This window comes from Myripristis murdjan, chromosome 7 (assembly GCF_902150065.1).
Source record: "Myripristis murdjan chromosome 7, fMyrMur1.1, whole genome shotgun sequence".
Taxonomy (NCBI): domain Eukaryota; kingdom Metazoa; phylum Chordata; class Actinopteri; order Holocentriformes; family Holocentridae; genus Myripristis; species Myripristis murdjan.
This window is the reverse complement of record NC_043986.1, coordinates 3605978-3625518: the sequence shown is the minus strand read 5'-3', so window position 1 is coordinate 3625518 and position 19541 is coordinate 3605978. Positions and strand designations below refer to the sequence as shown.

The 19541-nt window shown below is 42.6% G+C and overlaps 2 protein-coding genes across 5 annotated transcripts in view; both read left to right on the top strand.

Annotated features, from left to right (window-relative positions):
- The window catches only part of hm13 (histocompatibility (minor) 13), a 28469-nt gene extending 17061 nt beyond the window's left edge, over window positions 1-11408 (top strand). For 2 of the 4 annotated variants that reach the window (XM_030055522.1, XM_030055523.1), the window contains one exon: window positions 7708-11408. In XM_030055522.1, coding sequence (XP_029911382.1) covers window positions 7708-7777 — 70 coding nt within the window. In that variant the 3' untranslated portion in view covers window positions 7778-11408. Of the gene's footprint in view, window positions 1-1570; window positions 1761-7707 lie in introns of those variants that run through there. The other 2 variants (XR_003928462.1, XM_030055524.1) reach the window with 2 other exon arrangements.
- Window positions 11409-12898: 1490 nt separating this feature from the next.
- Window positions 12899-16941, top strand: mrgbp (MRG/MORF4L binding protein). Its single transcript, XM_030054870.1, has 5 exons — window positions 12899-13091; window positions 14053-14174; window positions 14785-14866; window positions 14998-15072; window positions 15661-16941. The coding sequence occupies exons 1-5, from the start codon at window positions 12950-12952 to the stop codon at window positions 15909-15911; spliced, it is 672 nt and encodes a 223-aa protein (XP_029910730.1). The 5' UTR covers window positions 12899-12949; the 3' UTR covers window positions 15912-16941.
- Window positions 16942-19541: the final 2600 nt, after the last annotated feature.

Here is a 19541-nt window from a genome sequence, read left to right as displayed (position 1 = left end):
ACACGAAACGGGCATAAATCTGCGTATTTGTGATGTTTATCGTCACAAAGTATCCAGACGTGGGCGTGTCCAGACGTGGGCGTGTCCAGACGTGGGCGTGTCCAGACATGGGCGTGTCCTCTGGACCCCGTGAGGTCGCACGGCGGCGAGGGGAAGGTCCGGCTGATGACATGAAGCAGCTCAGCAGGGCAGCATCCCCGTGGATACACGGTGTATGCACAGATACTTCTTACAAACTCTCAGTTTCTGTTTCTGGATTTATAGTTGTAATATTCTTGGAGCTGTTAATGCACATATTTTTTTTTAACAAATTTCTAATTCATATATTTTATATTTCTTATTTATTTTTCTATTTCTTAAAATTTCACTTGCTTATAATATATTTAATTCTTTTCTTGAGAATTTTAGCAGCTGCAGCTCAGCCAGTTTCCCCTCGGAAACAAACATAAAAAGCCTAGTGAGGATAAAAAACTCAACCAAAATTACCAATTATTGCAAAGTAAACATACTACAGTAGGATGAAATAACACCTGGATTTGACATTTTAGGGTTTTTTTTCCCCTCAGCTGCACCGTGTGTTGCAGCTCAGAAAGCAACTGCTCTTAAAAAAAAAAAAAAAGACACCCAAAATGCAAAGCTACTAAAACTAAAATCTGTTTTTTTTTGTTTGTTTGTTTGTTTGTTTTTCTTAATCAGTTGGAGCTAGGAATTTAGCTGACTTGCCAACAGGGACAAGGGGTGATGACAGCTCGTGATACCAATATCTTAAAAAAAAAGAATTGTCATACTTGAGTGAACCGATTTTTGACGGTGCTGCTGGTTATTTATTTATTTATTTATTTATTCATTTATTTAGTTCTTTATTTTTTGTATCAGACCAAAGTTCCTCTTGCCAGCTCTGGTGGAGGCTGAGGGGAAAACGCTGAGAACACAACATGGGTTAGGGTTAGGGCCACTGTTTCATTTGGTGACAGTGTGACTACGGCTCCCCAGAGTGGACATTATTGGTGACCAGCTATCATCATCAGCTTAAATAGAGACGCCTGTCTGTCTGTCTGCCTGTCTGTCTGTCTGTCTGTCTGTCTGCCTGTCTGTCTGCCTGCCTGTCTGCCATCTCATCGGATTTGAATTTGGTTTGACTGGCTGTTGCCGACGTCTCATTGGCTCCCACAGCGCCGTGTCTGTCTGTGATTGGACGGTCCCCCCTCACCTCCTCCAGCTCTCATCGCTCTCCTGTCCCACCTCTTCCTCCTCCTCCTCCTTCTCCTCCTCCTCCTCTTCCTCCTCTTCCTCTCCTGCCTCCTGTTCCTCCTCCATCTTGCGCTCTACTTTCTTCAGACAGGTGGTTTGAGCAGACAAATCGTTTAGAGTTTAAGCCTTTAGCTCACTACATTTTCTCTCTTTCTCTCTCCTCTCCCCCTTTAAGTTCAGCCACCATCTCCTGTCTCTTTTTTCCTTCTTTTTCTCTCCTATTTTTTTGTGTTACTCTCTTTCTGGTTTTCTCTCCCTATTCTTCCATTTCTCTCTCCTTCCTCCTCCTCCTCCTCCTCTTCATCTATCTTGTGGTTAGCTATGAGTCGTCAGAGGAAGTACTTCCTGGCTCTCCCAGGCTCACTTCCTTCCCGACTGTCAGCGGCTCGCCCGCCAGCCTGGCTAGCTCCATGGATACCGTCTCTGCGGCGACAGGCTCCTCCCCCCGCCGCCGCCGGTTACAGCCCACCTCCATGTAGAGGCCCCGCCCCTTTAACTGCCCCTCCTGTCTCACCTGGGCAGGTAAACAGCCCGCTAAGCAGAGCAAAGCCGCCCGTCTGTCATCCGTTCATCCCGCAGACAGATTCATTTATTGCAAAATAATCTCAGTCATTCATGCTCTGCAAAGCCTTAAGGTGTCATTTGTCTTAAAGTAAATTCTATAAATATTCGCTCTGAAAAGTCATCAAACAAGCTGATATTTGAATTTATGAGGTCTGAATTTCACTGAAATTCAAATATTTCATCTAATTTTAGGGATGCAATAATGCATAATGGAGTTTCAGCTGTTCCATTTTCATAAGGCGGAGCTTTTAATCCAAAACAGTGAAGGCAGAAGTTTTTTTTCTCCTTCTTTTAATTCTTTGCTGTTTTGTTCATTAGACTCAGAAGTGCACACAGTCTGCTGTGTGGAGCATCAGGTTTAATGTGACGAGCTTTTCTCTTAAATTGATTAGACCTGCATCGCTGCCTGTTTGCATTTTAACAGAGAAAATGACCAACATATGATTGAGAATGAAAAGGAAAAACACCTTTACCTGTTTACTGCAGTTTGTTCACAGAAGCTGGGACAGCCTCTGTGATCTACAAATTAGTTTACTTTTTCTTGACATTTACTTTTAAACATATTTAAAATAATTACAAATAGTTTTCTTGTATTTTTTTTTCTTTTTTTCAGTTAATTTATTGGTAATTTCCAAGTAATTCTTGCTAATTTGCTTATCATATTTTTTGCATTTTTGAAAGAAAGTGGGAATTTGAATTCCAGTGAAATTTGCCTTAAATATGATAGCATTACATTTTTCTCTCTCATACCTGTCGACATCCTGACGTAAAATTATTTTGATAGTGATATTTACTAATATATATAAAATCACATAAGCAAGTTAATATGCAGCATGATAAAACTACTTTTCACGTAAGAGCCCCTTGTTTGTTTCACATCTTGTTCTGTGAGGAGTTTTAATAAGTTTTTGCTTATGAAAATAAAATTAAACAAGAGAATAATATCAGAAAACCTTTAGATCATTACTTTCCCAGCCCTTCCATCAGTCTGTTTGCCCATCTGCCCTCTTATTTTTTAACATAAATTCAGCAGTTCATCGATGACTGTGTGTGTATTCATCCACGAGTTTCTAAAACCATCTTCATCTGCCCATTCAGTGATTTATTTAATTCATCATAAATTCATTTGTTTCACCTCGCTGACCGTGTCACAGCATTTTCTCTTCTGCAGTGTCTCTGCTGAGAAAATTTGCCATTAGGACAGTTTAATTAACTCTTTATATACTTATTCATTTGTTTTACAAAACATCTCTATTGGTGCCATGTTATTAAAAATTTTTACTTTTGTACCTGCTGATATCTTAAACCAAAACCAAACCGCTCCCAACAAGTCACAGACCAAATGACGCCAAACAGAAAAACAACGTGCAGTGACGTCAGATGAGACTAAAACTAATAACTGATGATCTTTTCATCCAAATAACTTTTGCTTTATTTGCTTTTTGTTCTGAATCTTTCCTGTCGTCTGAACACTCACAGGAAGCGTTCGTGTCCATTCAGCTGTTACTGTGTGTGTGTGTGTGTGAGAGAGAGAGAGAGAGCTATGACAGTGTGGTTAACAAAACTGGCAAACAAGTACTGCAGCTGTGTAAAAGCTTGGGTCTGTACATTGTTAATGGCCGAATCAGAGGAGACTCTCTGGGCCGACTCACATACTGCTCTGTGTTAGGTAGTAGTGTGGTAGATTATGCTATTACCGATATTGAGCCACAATATATAAATGCATTCATAGTATCACCACAACAGCCCATATCAGACCACAGCCAAATAACCTTATTCCTGAAAAAGTCACTGTCACCCTTGGCAATTCCAAATCCAGAGCCAAGACTGTTTCCTCTGCCGAGGAGATACAGATGGACAGAGGAGAGTACTGCTGCCTATACCGCTGCACTAGACTCTGCTCAAACTCACAACATGCTGGATACTTTTCTCAGCACCCGGTATCAGCCTGACAGGGAAAACGTAAATTTGGCCACAAGTCACTTAAACGCAATATTCATTCAATTAGCAAAAGAATCCAAATTAAAAATCTCACAAATTAGAAAATCCAGCATTAAACAAAAAGAGAAATGGTTTGATAAAGAATGTGCTGTATCTAGACAAAATCTGAGAAAATTGTCAAATAGAAAACACAGGAACCCAAGTGACCCAGTGGAAAGGATTGAATACCTTCAGGCCCTAAAAGAATACAAAAAACTCCTTCATATGAAAAAGAAACATTATATGGAAGGAGAACTCAACAACATCGAAAAAGCTCTAAATGAAAACACCTTTTGGAAATTATGGAAAAACATCAACAGAAACCAATATACAGAGACCAACCCAATTCAAAATGGCAATATCTGGAAAGATTACTTTGACAACCTTTATAAAAATCCAGAATGTCACGGTCTAAATCCTAACCAAATTTCAACTTTAGATAAACTCAAAGAACTAGAAAAAGCAGTGAAGGCCAACCAAAGTGCCCTTGACTACCCCATCACCCTTAAAGAAATACAGCACAAACTCAAAACCCTTAAAAAAGGAAAAGCTTGCGGTATAGACAGCATTAACTCAGAAATGCTAAAACACAGTAACATTAAACTTCAACTTGCCATGCAGAAACACTTCAACCTGGTGTTAGCAACGGGATATTACCCCAGTGTTTGGAATAAAGGTCTTATTTCTCCCATATTTAAAAATGGAGACAAATACGACCCCAGCAATTACAGAGGCATCTGTGTTAATAGCAATCTCAGTAAACTCTTCTGTAGCATCCTAAACTCCAGATTAATTAATTATCTCATTGATCATCATGCCCCATCTCAAGGCCAAATTGGTTTTCTGCCCAACCACCGAACATCAGACCACATCTACACTCTACATACACTCATCCAAAACCACGTTCACAAAACACACAGAGGAAAATATTTGCATGTTTTGTAGATCTAAGAAAGGCATTTGATACCATTTGGCACAACGGATTATATTTACAACTTTTACAATGTGGAATCGGTGGCAAAATGTATGACCTAATCAAATCCAAATATTCCGACAACCAGTGCTGTGTGAAAATTGGAAACAAAAGAACAGAGTTCTTCAAACAAGGAAGAGGGGTGCATCAGGGATGCAACCTATCTCCTACCCTGTTCAACATTTATATTAATAAATTGGCCACTCTTCTTGAACAGTCCCCAAGCCCAGGATTAGATCTACAAGGCAAAGAAATCAAATTCCTGATGTATGCAGACGACCTAGTACTACTATCCCCAACAGAACAGGGCTTACAGCAGAACCTCTCTCTGCTCGAGTGTTTCTGTCAAAACTGGGCGTTGGATATCAATCTTGATAAAACAAAAATCATGGTATTCCAAAAAAAGGCCAGGTCACAAGAATCAAAGTATGTTTTCACTGTAAGAGGGACCACACTTCAGCATACAATAGAATACAATTATCTAGGCATCGTCATCACTGCATCCGGAAACTTTTACAAGGCAATAAATTCCCTGACAGATAAGGCACGCAGGGCGTACTATAGCATCAAATGTTCACTAAATAAATTCAATCCCCCAATTAAAATTTGGCTAAAACTATTTAACAGTGTAATCCAACCCATCCTTATGTATGGAAGTGAAGTGTGGGGCCCTCAAATTACCCAGAGGCACAGCTCATGGGACACGACACCCACAGAAAAATTCAATCTTCAGTTCTGCAAGGAAATCCTCAAGGTCCACAGAAACTGTCCAAACCTTGCATGTAGAGCAGAGCTGGGACACTTCCCTCTTTCTCTCCACATGATCAAGAGGGCAGTTAAGTTCCAGGTTCACTTAGCACAAGCTGATCCTGATTCCTATCACCACAGAGCCTTTATCAGTAACCACCTCTGCCCAGAGACAGACCCTCTGACACACATCAGAGAAACCTGCCACCTCAAACTCCAAGACCTCCGTCATCTCTCCAAAACACACCTGATGTCTGTAGACAAAGAAAACAAAACTGCTTACGTCAACAATTGGAAAAACTAAATGAAATCCATCAACAAATTGGAATGTTATCGCTCACTGAACAGAGAATATTCTCTAGCAAATTACCTGGTCAGTGTAAAAAACCCCAAACAGAGACACACATTAACAATGTACAGACTCAGTAACCATCAATTAGAGATTGAAAAATGTCGATACAAGAAAGAATGGAAGCCCAGAGAACTGAGAATATGTAAACAATGTTCATCAGGGGAAATAGAAACAGAGGCCCACTTTCTCCTCTCCTGCCAACTGTACCAAACTTTGAGAGAGACTTTCATACAGCAGGTTACAGCAGTAGACCCACCATATCAGGGGAAAACATGTGATGAACTGTTAAAACTCTGTCTGGGAGAAAATCCACAATTCACACAGCTCACTGCACAATACGCAAGACTCTGCCATGAAACTAGAGAACGTGAATGTTAATTAGAATTCCTTGACTATATGATGTTTCCATAATAACAAAATATAGTCACATTTCATATATATCAACATGTATAAATCATCATTAGTAATATTAGTAATATTGTTGATTTGATTTTATTTTTTTTTTAATATCATCTGTAGCCTATGTGTTCATTTCCTTTTCAATATGTTTTGTTTACAATGTAAAGAATTTGTGAATTTTGAACCTATGGAATATATTTGTTTTGCTTTTGTTTATTTTATTGATTGATGCTTTGGGGGGAGGTGGGGGGGGGAGGGAGAGAGACAGACAGGGAGAGAGAGAGAGAGAGACAGGGAGAGCTCTTACTGGCATGTCAAGCTTTAGGTTTTTGTACTAACTAATTTGATTAACCCTTTAAGCGCCAAAGTCGCAAAATTGCGACAAGCAAGAGACGCGGCGGCGAAGCAGTGGTAGTAGTGCTGAGCGTAGCGAGAGCAGAGCAGAGCGAAAGAGTGTTTTTATTTACTCACGATGCCGAGAGGTCGGTTTACTGTCGACGAAGTACTTCGTCAGGTACTGGCTGACTCCGATTCCGAGGAGGAAGACATGCAGTTGTCCAGTGAAGCAGAAACTGACGTTAGTAGTGACGGCGAGTCCGCGCGCCATAGTCCACAATCAGCACGTTGTATAGTGGATGCTTCACCTCAGCGTGGCCGGGGTGGAAGCATTCTGCGAAAGCCAAGCAGGGGACATGGTCGAGGTGGCAGGGGGGCTCATAACACCGCAAATATGGGTGAATGTAGCGGGGATGAAAACAACCGCGGTTATCGTGGCAGACGCGGGAGAAGCCGCGGGAAAAAAAACTCCGGCGCCTAAAGGGTTAATTTGACTCCCAAATGCCAAATACCTATTTTATGGTTTAAAAAAAAAAAAAACACAATGAGGAAAAAGGGTTTAGCAATTAAAGTCGGACGGTTGTGTTCAGCTCCATGAGAGCAGGTGTCTGTTTTTTTTCTTAAAATGGTGCGTATCTACTTTTGGAACGAAACATCTCTATTTTAAAATTTCCAGCAGAAACCCTCCATGTGTTCTGCGTTTTTGCCTCAGTTGGCCTCAAGGGGGCGTGGCAGTGGGCGGGACTTAGCGGAAACAGGGCGGTAGTTTCCCCCCTCGACGTACGACGGGCCGTCCCGCCACCGACCCGCTGTGCTTGCTGATTGGCTGAAAAGTTTCCGTCCTGTGACATCGTTACCTGTGGGGGCGGGGCTCGACACCCGCAGGGCCGTAACTCCATGTTCTCCCGTCGAGCTCATGTGGAAAAAGTTTTGACTTTGCGGCCAAACTTAAGCTAATTGAAAAGCTCTGAACAGAATTTTACATAAAAACAAAATCACATCGACGGGGAAACAAGAAAACACAGAGATCTGATTGGCTGTGAGGAGCCGATGATGTCAGAAGGTGAAACTCACCGTGTGAAATTCTCTGTTTTTCTCTCTCCAGATACGAGGAGTCTTCTGAGGAGGCGGAGCCTAAAGAGGACTCGTCAGAGTCAGACAAGAAGGACCAATAGCATCCATCGCTGACGCCCCCCCTCCCCTCCCCCTCCTCCCCCGCCCCAGATACTTTCATCCAGCCTGCTGCCGCCACATTTCACTGCAGCCCCTCCCCTCCTTCTCTTCCTGTTCATTGCTAGGGGGAGGGGCTCGTGTTGCCGACGTGTTGTCTCTGGTAACCATGGGAATGGTCTCCGCTGGTCTCCGTGGTAACGGCTGTTGTCGTGGTAACGCTGGTGGTGGTGGTGGTAGTGGTGTACATTAAAGGTTGTCTCGTTACAACAGCTCAGACTTGGTGCCTACCATGATTCCCTCTCTGCGTCTCTGCTGCAGGCGCACAGCAACAGGAAGTGAGGAACAGGAAGTTAGATTTGGAACAAGACGGCCATATTTAGATGTAGAGCTACACAGATGCTGATGTTTTGAGTCTCTTGCTGAGTTTCCCCCAAAAGGAGCAAACCGTGACATCGGCTGTCGACGTCTCCGTGCGATGCTTTCAAACTCAGACAGAAAAAATCCGTGGAATAAAAGTTTCCAAAGAGCAAGAGAACATAAAAGTAGAAAATGTGGAAACCCACGTAACGCACAACAACAAATTTGTTTGCCACCAGCAGAGTTTGACCTTCAGAGCAATAATGAACACACACACAGATTTTTTTTTTTTTTTTTTTTTTTTAAACTCAAAAATTTGTTGGTAAATTCCAGGCCATTTCCCATCACCTTTTTCACATTTTCAAAAGAAATCAAGTGAATTTGCTCACATTTTTAAATATTAAATTCTATTAAATTTGTCCTGAATATGCATTAAAAATCTGTTACATTTTTCTCTCGTAGACGGCCAGTGGTAAAATCATCTTGATAGTGATGCATAATATTATTTTCTAATATAAGCACAATCACATAAACAAAATTTCTGTATTCCTTGCTGGGTTAAAATAATACTCATCACTTTGAGCCCGAGCCTGTGTCTGTGTTCATTTCCTGTATTGATCAGCCCTATTGATCGCAGATGAATTAATACGTGGTTTCCCACCTTTTCTGTTTTTATCCAAATTCAGTCGCGTCGTGTTTCAGAGCAGCCGCACACCAAACTAACTGTCCTGCCAGCCTGGTTTTTACCGCCTGCCTCTGTGTTCCTGTGCACCTGCAGCCTGTCTCACCTGACCCACCTGACCCCGGGTCAGACGCACCTGGACCCGGTCTTGTTTTCTACTTCCTGAGAAAAAAAAAAAAAAAGCTTCAAAAACCATGAGACAAAATCAGCACGTCTCTTTTTTTAAACTCTGAAGCCTTCACGTTCAGACCCGTACGAACCGCGTCGAGCCCGTTTTGAAATGTTTATGAATGTTTGATAGATCTGCTACACACACAATCACACACACACACACACACACACACACACACACACGCCACTCCAGCTCCAGTCTCTCCTTAACAGATGGTGGAAAATGTGCCGTGTTGGTCGGTGGCTCTGAAGCGTCTGTCCGGTTTATTTGGCCCGGGGTCGATCACTCTGCCTTCTGCTTTTTCTCACGTCAGCCACTTTCTTTTCTTTTCTTTTGTTTCCTTTTTTATTTTCTTGCAAAAAAGGCCAGAATTTTAAGATGCAGACATGTTTTTTTTTTTATTTTAGTATTATTAATAATATTATTATTATTATTATCATTTTAGTTTTTAACTGGTACGATTATGTTTGCCTGTTTTTCTTAAAGAGCTGTGCTGTGGACGCCCAACAAGCCCAACCCCAGGGGTCTCCCGTTACTATAGCAACGAGCATGTAGCAGGACTGTGGAGCCAACATGGCTGCCAGCACAACAGAATAAATCAAATAACATCTTGACTGAGCAGAATTCAATTTATTTCTGAGCCACGGGTCTTTCTAGCAGCGGGATTGGGATTGTATTTATTAAATGTTAGGAAAGTCGTGGGATTAATCCTAGAAAGACAGAAGTGGCGCTGTCTTCCTCTCACCGCTCTTGAGCGCTGGTTGCTCCAAATGCTAACCGTTAGCCTCCAGCCATTGAGGCGAACTTCTCAAAAATATCCGCCGTAATCCCGTCAGAAACGGTTCACCATCACTTTACTGGTGGTCGATTTTCCAAACGAAAACACACATACGACTACCAAGCACATGATAGTTCTACTCAAAATACTGTTTATAACTATTTTTCCTGTTATCAGCATCTCTGAGTGGATTAAGGCAATTATTTTTGAGACTGTTAGCCGGGGGGAAGGAGGCTAACGGTTAGCGTTCGGAGCATCCGATCAGTATCTGGCGCTCGATAACAACCAGAGCAAGACGGCGCCACTGCTGCTCTACAGAATACATAATGATATCGCTTGGTTCAAAATGGCTGGACTGTCTCTTTAAAGTGCAAGTGGAATGGCAGTCTGCTAAACCGGGGGCGATGCGTTGATTATTTTTTCCCCCATTTCTTTCAGCCTCTGTTACATTAGTGTCCGGTCGGTAGCTGAGAGTTAAAGCCCCGTTCAAACTGAGTCGGTGTGTGAATGTGTCGCTTTGTGAATGTCAGTCAGCCTCCAGGGGAAACGCTCAAAAAGAAGATGCAGCAAAAACCAAAGGGACCAAACGTTTCCTCTCTCTCAGCTCCTGTTTTATCTTCTTCCCCCGGTTATTTGACCCGACTCGGGGATGCAGAATGAGTTTTATCTTGCCTGGGTAAAGGATAGATAATAAAAAAGAAAGAAAAATTCTACATATATATATATATATATATCTCCTAGTTCTTCAGTCTTAAAGTTCTGGCCTGTGAGAGGAGGAAGAGAAGAGTGAAGCTGAAAACGACCAGTCCTGACTTCCCTCGCGCCTCACATCATTCTCAAACCCTATTGGCGGAGAGGCTGCAAGGGGGGGCGGGGCCTCAGGCATCCACGTCCAATCAGCTGTGAGAGTGAGCTGAGGCGACGGGATGCCAGGTGTCTTCCAAAGCGTCCTCTGGCTGTTTTGTCACACAGATCTGACTTTGAACAGCTTGTGACTCAGATGCGTTTTATTCTCACAGCTAAATGGCAAAAAAAAAGAAAAAAAATCATTAAATTAATCAGCTCCTGTGTGAGGAATGTGTTATTTTTTTCTTTCTCTGGGCCGACAAGCAGTTTCACATCAGATCTGTCCACCCCAAGACAAAAAGCAGCAACTGAGACGAGTCCTGCACCCCAACAGTCCCAATCTCATGGTGCTGCAGGGGACTGTACAATATTTAATCACATGCAGGGGTGTCATTTTTTTTTGATCATTGGATTTAATCTTTAAAACACAAACGGACGTCACCGCTGCTTGGACTTTGGCCTCAGCCAGAGGAAACTTCTGGAACAGCCGCCGGGACTGGCCGCTTTCAGCCCCTGATGTTGTTTGATGCTTGATGTTCTCGATGTTAATGCTTTATTATTAAGAGATGAACAGTTTTTTGTATTTTGATGTAAAAATAATAATGATAACAAGGATCATTGTCATATTCAGCTTGGTGAAGTTCAGTAGCCCCTTTATCATTTTAAAAGAAATGTACCTGAAATCGTTTTTCTCTGGTTGTATTTGTGCAGGGCGCCGTCTGTTCGCCGCCCACGACTGTATCTATTTTATTTGCAATAAACTTTTTGGTGTTTTGATCACCGCATAGAGAAGCATAACTGTGACTCCGACTGATTTTTATTTTTATTCTTACCTTTTTTTTTTCTTTTTTTTTTTTTTTGACTGTCAGACAAGTTTAGCGATCTTAACCATCAGCAGCAGTTTTGCTTTTTTTGGCTTCAGCTCCATGTTTTGTCTTTTCTTTTTGGGGTTTAGTTGGTTCGATTAAATGTATTATTAATTCTGAAAATCAAAAGTAACTACCAACATTTACAGCTCCTGTGGTTGTACATTATCAGACAGTGTCGTGAATTTTATTCATTTTTGTTGTTTTTATTTATTTATTTTTGCCTTTTGATGGAGGAATTGCGCCTGTCTTTGTTGTGAGACCTCCATCACTTCACTTCATTATCGATTCTGGGGCTCAGTCCAACAAAGACCATCACAATATGAACAGCAGCTTCATTGAAACTAGTTTGATGCACGAGATTCAACACTGTTAGAAACGTCCTGTGACTGGTAATGACTGAACAAAGAATTTCCGATTTACAGTCTGATTTGTGTTATGCCACGCCCATTTTTTTTACATTTGTAGTGCCCCCTAGTGACTGAATTCATTGAAATTTCCAGGTTTTGTTCCAGGTACTTATGTGGACATACCCTGCAAGATTCGTGCTGATTGGCCCAACGGTTGTTGACTTTTGTCCATTTATGTGCTAAGCCACGCCCCTTTTGAAGTTCACTGGTCAATATCTTGAAAACTGAACGTGATATCAACAAGCCTCATGCATCTTCTGATCACCTTGGTCCAATGATGATCCACCGTAAATTTGGAAGCAATCGGACCAACAGTCTAGGAGGAGATGTCAAAAATGTTTTTCAAAAAATTCAAATTGGTGGAAAATCCAATATGGCGGACCTTATGGGTTCTTAGACAGATTTGCAGAGTGAGGATTCATGCACGTCTGGACCAAATTTCATGTAAATCAGACCCACAGCATAGGAGTTATGAATTTTTAAAAAATCCAAAATTTTGACCTTTAATTATAGCGCCCCCACCAGGCCGATCGGGGTCAATTTTCTTGGGTAACATACACAATAATAAACCAAAGCAAAAACAACACGGTTTGAACGCCTGACTGTGCGTGTGTCCAACCATCTCTGCTTGTTAATCCACACACTGGTGATAAATTAAAAGAATTCAATGAAGTCTGTGGGACTCTTTGGCCAGCAGAGGCCGCTGTGCGCCTGCGCTGTAAGTGGTCTGCAATTAACCCAAGAAGAAGAAGAAGAAGAGGACTTCGGCGGTTTTATAATAACCACTAACATCTTGGGTTTAGTGCAAAATGGCATAACGTTACGTCTTCACGTAGAGGGGGCCTTTAATCAAAATTTCTAATTTACTGAAGATAACGTTGTCTCTCAGTTATTTGCTTCATTGTTAAAAAAAAAAAAAAAAAAAAAGTGTGTTATTTGAGCGCTGTGTAATTCCTAATTGCTTTTATTCTGACAAGTCCACGCCGGAAGTGCTGTTGTTTTTCCGGCTGCGCTCCGCGGCTCGCTAAGCTCGCTCTCCTTCCACTGAGTGTCTCGGCTCAAGATGGGGGAGGCGGACGTCACGCTCGCTCAGGCCGACGAGAAGCCGCCGGACTCCGGGTTGGTTCCCGGCGAGGACTCGGTGGTCTGGAGCCACGAGGTGGAAGTCTGTCTGTTTCACGCGATGCTGGGACACAAACCCGTCGGTAAGGAGCTGAACTCCCGCGGAGGAGAACCGCGGACCGGAGTGAGCCTGTTAGCTGTAGCCGCTAGCAGCTAACGGAAACCCCGCTGCGGCCAAACGGGGGTCCGGGGGGCCCTGCCGGGGTCCGGGTCACCCAGGGGGCCCTGGAAAATTCGAATTAAAATGAAGTTCACCTCTATTTAATTTTCTAAGCGGCAGCATTTATCTTGTAACTGTGATTCTGAATCCAACACTTGTTGTCTTGCTGTTTGTTAAAGGTGCACTAAATTCAAACGGGAGTAACTTTACATCACATGAAGCCCTTATCGTTTCCTCTGGGTTCAGGGGGGTAAACTGTTTGTATGGGGGTTTAACACTTCAGTTTGTGAAACCAGAGAGTTTGGACACACATGAGCTGGCAGGGCTTTGACGGTTTGTTTATCTCCTCTTTATCCACCACGTCCTGTCTGTCTGTCTGTGTGCCTGTCTGTCTGTCTGTCTGTCTGTCTGTGTGTCTGTGTGTGTGTGTGTGTCTGTCTGTCTGTGTCTGTCTGTCTGTCTGTCTGTCTGTCTGTCTGTGTGCCTGTCTGTCTGTGTGTCTGTCTGTGTGTCTGTCTGTCTGTCTGTCTGTCTGTCTGTCTGTGTGTCTGTCTGTGTGTCTGTCTGTGTGTCTGTGTGTCTGTCTGTCTGTGTGTCTGTCTGTCTGTCTGTGTGTCTGTCTGTCTGTGTGCTTGTCTGTCTGTCTGTCTGTCTGTGTGTCTGTCTGTCTGTGTGTCTGTCTGTCTGTCTGTGTGTCTGTCTGTCTGTGTGCTTGTCTGTCTGTGTGCTTGTCTGTCTGTGTGTCTGTCTGTCTGTGTGTCTGTCTGTCTGTGTGCCTGTCTGTCTGTCTGTCTGTGTGCCTGTCTGTCTGTCTGTCTGTGTGCCTGTCTGTCTGTGTGTCTGTCTGTGTGTGTGTGTCTGTGTGTGTGTCTGTGTGTCTGCAGGAGTGAACCGACACTTCCACATGATCTGCATCAGAGACAAGTTCAGCCAGAACATCGGCAGGCAGGTGTCCTCCTCCGTCATCTGGGACCATCTGGGGACCATGTACGACATGCAGGCTCTGGTGAGGCACACACACACACACACACACACACACACTACAATGTGCAGCTTTACACACTCATCCCATGTATGAGAGCATCTAACCACACACCGAGCTGACGATGAATGAACAAACTGAAAGTGTGTTAAATAGCCGAGATGGACTTTTGCCTTTGAAAGAAAATTTGGAGGAGGACATCCCAGATCGTCATCCCAGATCTCTGAATGAAAAAATGTTACTGTTGCAAATTAGAGAAATTACAAAGAACAAAGAACATCAGAGTTTTTTTCTCTCCCTGATGTACAAAAAAACTGAAATTATGCCCCAAAAACTGCAATACAGACCAAACCTTGGGTTAACTGAACCCCTATTCTTAGTCTTTATTGCATATTTTTAATCTTTATTGTCTTTATTGTATATACTTCTGCACCTGTTCTATTCTATTTAACTTTATTTTATGTTTCTATTGATGCTGCTGTAACATGAGAATTTCCCTGGTTGGGATCAATAAAGTAAATCTATCTATCTATCTATCTATCTATCTATCTATTCGGCATCAGTTTGCAGTCATTTAGGTTTGCTGTCGTCTCACTGGTGTGTGTGTGTGTGTGTGTGTGTGCGCACGCTGCAGCACGAGTCGGAGATCTTGCCGTTCCCAAACTCAGAGAAGAGTTTCTCTCTGCCCGACGACATCATCCAAGAAGTTAAAGAAGGTCAGACACCAAGTCCAATTTCCACTTCCTCTGTCTTTCATCAAGACTGTGTGTTTTCTAACTCTGTGTGTGTGTGTGTGTGTGTGTGTGTGTGTGTGTGTGTGTGTGTGTGTGTGTGTGTGTGTGTGCAGGGAAGCTGGCCTCAGAGGAGGAGACCAAAGAGGAGTTCAGGATGGAGAGAGAACCTCCTGCCACACATGAAGAAGGTACCATCCCCTCTGCTCTCCTGGTTTCTCTTTTCTTTACGTCTCATTTTTCTGTGACGTTTTACTTTTTACTCTCTTGCATGCGTATAAATATGTTTATTTATTGGTTTACCTATTTTGTCCTTTGTTGTATCCTGTGAAAGTGTGAAAAATCAAGCCGGAGTCTCATGGGAAGTGATCAGAGCCCAAAGTGATGTGTTCAGATGTCTTCCTCAGTCTGACCAGCAGCCAAAAAAAGAAAAATTAAAGCATTAATTTGAAAAAGATTTGAGCAGAGGAATCTTACTGACGCTGGAATCAGACAGTGGTCCATTGTTTTTTTTACCTGACACATGAATAAAACCATTCGGTGACTGTCAAAATAAGAAATTAATTTCATATCAGCAGCCTAATTAATTCATTATTTCAGTTGCAATTAATTTTTTTCAACTATTTATTAAAAAGCACTTGGAAGAACGTGGACTCCAACATTTGTATTTACAGATGATGCATTTTGTAGTTTTATGCCTTATTCCTTATTCTCTCTCTCTCTCTCTCTCTCTCTCTCTCCCCTCTCTCTCTCTCTCCCTCTCTCTCTCTCCCTCTCAGGCAGCAACTCGTCGGTGAAGCTGTCGGAGCGAGCGAGCAGCAGCCGGGACAAGGAGAGAGAGCGGGACAGAGAGAAGGCAGGGAGCGAGGGAGGAGGAGGCGGAGGGGGCGGAGGAGGTGGAGGAGGGGGAGGAGGAGGAGGAGCGGGAGGGAAGGAGGCGGAGAAGAGGAAGAGGAGCCGAGCCGCCGAGAAGCTGCTGTCCTCCTCCAACCCTGCAAGTCCAGGAGGAGCCAAGAGGAGGCGCACCTGAGACTCTGTGTGTGTGTGTGTGTGTGTGTGTGTGTGTGTGTTAGAGAAACAGAGAAGGTGTAGGTGTGTGTGAGACTGTACAGGACGAGTGACTGGAAATCTTAAAATAGAAAGGTGAGGGACACGAAGCTCGCCGTGCGTCGGGTAGTTGAATCTTTTTCTCCTCCTGTTTCCTCGTCACGGCTCCTCCACGCTGCAGGTGATCGATCGATTGGTGATCGGTGATCGGTGATCGATTTACAGAAGCTGCTCTCCTGGGGAACGCACGCCGATCAGTTCACACAAAAACTCCCTAGAACATTTTCCATTTTTCCTCCATTTTTTTTCTCCTCAAGGTGCTTGATGTTTTTTTTTTTTTTTTTTATTGTTTTGTGATTGGCTGCTTTAGCGACCAATAGGGCCTCTAGGCAGCCACAGCGACCGGAAGTAAATCTGTGCCGCCCCACGACAGAGGCAGCGCCACCTAAAGGCTCGTCTATGCTCCGTGTTACATCCGGATGCAGACGGAGCCCTCTGTCCGTACGCTGTGCTCAGTCCATTTCGTCTGTATTTGTGCAGGTTTTCAGGAAACATTAGAGAAACGAATCCTCCGTCCCCCTGCGGTGATGCGTTTAATGACCTCACAGACCGCCGCCGTCTACAACGCCAATGCCTCTTTGTAGCAGCTCCATTATCACGACCTCCTCCTCCACCGCCGCCATGCATGTTGTCGTCTGACACTCTGGGCTCTTCGCTGCCCTCTAGTGGATTTATTGCTGAACATCCATGAAAACGTAAAGGAGGCATGGAGGCGAAGACGGTTACATCATTTTAAACAGATGTTTTTATTTTTGTACATGCACACTCAGTGTCCACTGTCTCAGCTCCACCTGTCCAGTCTGATGAGTTCAGGTGAGCAGCTCCGCCATAAACTCTACCTTTTAACAAAGTTCATCATGTTCAGTTTGTGTTGACATTGTGGAGAATGTGTCCCTTTAATTCTGTGTTTATTACTGAGGTTGTAGTTTGCAGAGGTCTGCTACTGGACTGCATTATACTGAGAGCTGTTTCTCATTTTTTGTCCTCCCCATTTATATAACATCAGGGGGGACAGAATAGTGGAAACAGCTGTCAGTAAAGTGCAGCACTAACTATGAGCTCAATGCCAAACATAGAAGTGAATGAACACCTCTGTTACCGTGACAACAAGACAAGCTGAGCATTATAGGCAGCAGGAGAGGAAACTTTATGGCACAAAAATTGGATTGGATTGGATTAGATTATACAGGTGAAGCTGATAGGAGCATAAATGAGCCTTTACAGTCAACAGCGGGGCCAAAAAAAAAATAAAAAGTGGCTCATTTGCGAGTTAACTTGCAACCTTTAAAGGTAAACCCGACGCCGCCGCCCACCACTGATTAAAAATATGTTGTAATTTGTTTGCTTTTACTACTGATGGTGTGGAAAGTCCACTCCGAGGCATCAGTCATTATTTTTGACAGGAGCGCCTCGTCACGGTTTGTTCCTCATGTATCGTACCGGAGCAGGACTTGATTTTGTCCAGAGTCTGTGATTTAATTTTTTTTTTTTTTTTTTAAAACCTGTAAATCAGACAATTATGTGAGTGACATTGTTTTCTGTGTGCCGTCAGCAGCTCTCAGGCAGAATCCACACTAACAAGAATTTGCCCCCCTGGAGGCCCAAAGCAGCAGCGTTACACAGGACAGCGCCATGCGTGTTTGCTGAATGTCAAAGCAATAAATTGTATTTCAGTTTTTTTTCTTCCTTGCTCAGAATGTAAACTCTGGTGTTGTGGAATGACATTTGAGCTGCAGCCGTTCAGCCTCTGTGACTGTGACTGTTTCCTAGTTTTGAGAAAAAAAAAAAAAAATAAGCTTTGACTTTTTTTGTGGTTTTGTTTGGTTGCAGTTGATTTGGATTGTCAGCTTCCTGTCAGGAGGCAAACACACGACTCTGTGCAACGGCTTTTAGTCCCATGATGCTTTACTTTCAGCATGTAATTCTGTCCAAATCAAGTATTACGATTTTTTTAATCTTTTTTTTTTTTTTTTTAAGGAACATTTTGTTAATTTATTACTGGGCCTGTGTGTCATCGAGCACGACTGTCTGCTTGTCATCTTTTTTTTCTTTTTTTTTTTAAATAAACAGAGGTTACATGATTGTTTCCTCCCAATTTCTAAAGACAGGTACAAAGTGTGTAGCAGACAATAAAATAAGATTAGGAAAAGGATCAAGTTTTTTGTTATAGTTTTTTTTTTTTTTTAATTAAGGGTCTTAAAACAAAAAGTTAAAAAAAGAAAGAAAAATACTTAATCAGTAGCAAAGATATTTAAGATATTCAGGTTTCTAAGCATTGAGCACCAATGCAGAGACTACACACATGGAAAATATGTCATGCTGGAATAATGTGGCAGATAAAGATGTAAAAGTATGTTTTAAAGCTGCATTAAATTCTTATTAATGGCGGCTCGGGGAATGAAACATTAGAAGTTAAATACCCAGAAAGCTTTAATTTTCCCCCACATAACAGCAGGAGAACGCAGGAACACTGTTCAGCAGCTGCCCTCATAATCCCATCTGTCGGATTTTCTGGGCCGTATTTGAAAGCATCTCTCTAATAAACTTGGCTCTGCTCGCGTCTTCCCGGCTTCGGTCCACAAATTTCTAACAGCTGGGAAGAAAAGAGGGGTTACATTCGCTAAAGATAATCAGAACCAGCATTACAAAGTGCTTCACAAAGGCAGCAAAATAATGAAGTCATAAAATCATCCGTTTTTATAAAAGGAAAAACTGTAAGTTAAAATATGCTGTATTTTTGAAATATTTCCAAGACAGAGTGCTGCTCAAAACGTAAGTAACCCTTGTGTGGTGTTCATGTTAGTTATTCAGGCAGCGTCTGGTCGACCTGCTGCAATATAAACAGCATATACGGTTAATATTTGTCCTTTACCTTTGTTAGATCACATTTATGAATAAAAACGCTCCTCGTTTTTTGGTTCGTTTTCTCAATAAAATGTAATTTAAAAAAAAAAAAAAAGAAAGAAAATTTATAATAATCAAGATATCAGTGGAATAAAGCTGAACAATTTTACAAATGAAGCAAGGTTTTCCATAACTGTCCGTCCAGACACACACACACGCACACACACACACACACACACACACGCACATCAGCCCCATCGAACACACCGCCTGGTCCTACCAGCCTGAACAACACACGAGGGCCAGACGTTCACCGCGCGTGTATTGCATATGTACTTCGTGCACTTGATGCATGTAGGTATATTGTTTCTCGAATAATCTCCTGGATTGAATCTGGGATGAAAAGCTCAAAAGACTCGATGTCCTGCACGTGAGGAGGCTGATCAGCTGTGAGAAGGAACCAGTCACTGGCAAAGCGACATGCGTCGTGTCCCGCCCCTCTGTCCCAGTCTGCAGCTGGGACAGAGTCTGAGAAAATAAAGATTCCAGCAAGACAAGATAAAATGTGTGGGAAGGTGGGAGCAGACAGGCGTCGATGTAAATAATCATAAATAGGATAATAAATGATGAATAAATAACGATAATAATAAATAATAGCGACTAATAAATAATGTGATGATTTAATAAAGTTGCCACCTTGTGTGGGAAC

Coding starts and splice junctions, on each gene's coding strand:
- mrgbp (XM_030054870.1), top strand. CDS start 12,950: ATGGGGGAGGCGGACGTCACGCTCGCTCAGGCCGACGAGAAGCCGCCG. Junction 14,175..14,784: donor TGTACGACATGCAGGCTCTG/GTGAGGCACACA, acceptor CGCACGCTGCAG/CACGAGTCGGAGATCTTGCC. Junction 15,073..15,660: donor TCCTGCCACACATGAAGAAG/GTACCATCCCCT, acceptor TCTCCCTCTCAG/GCAGCAACTCGTCGGTGAAG.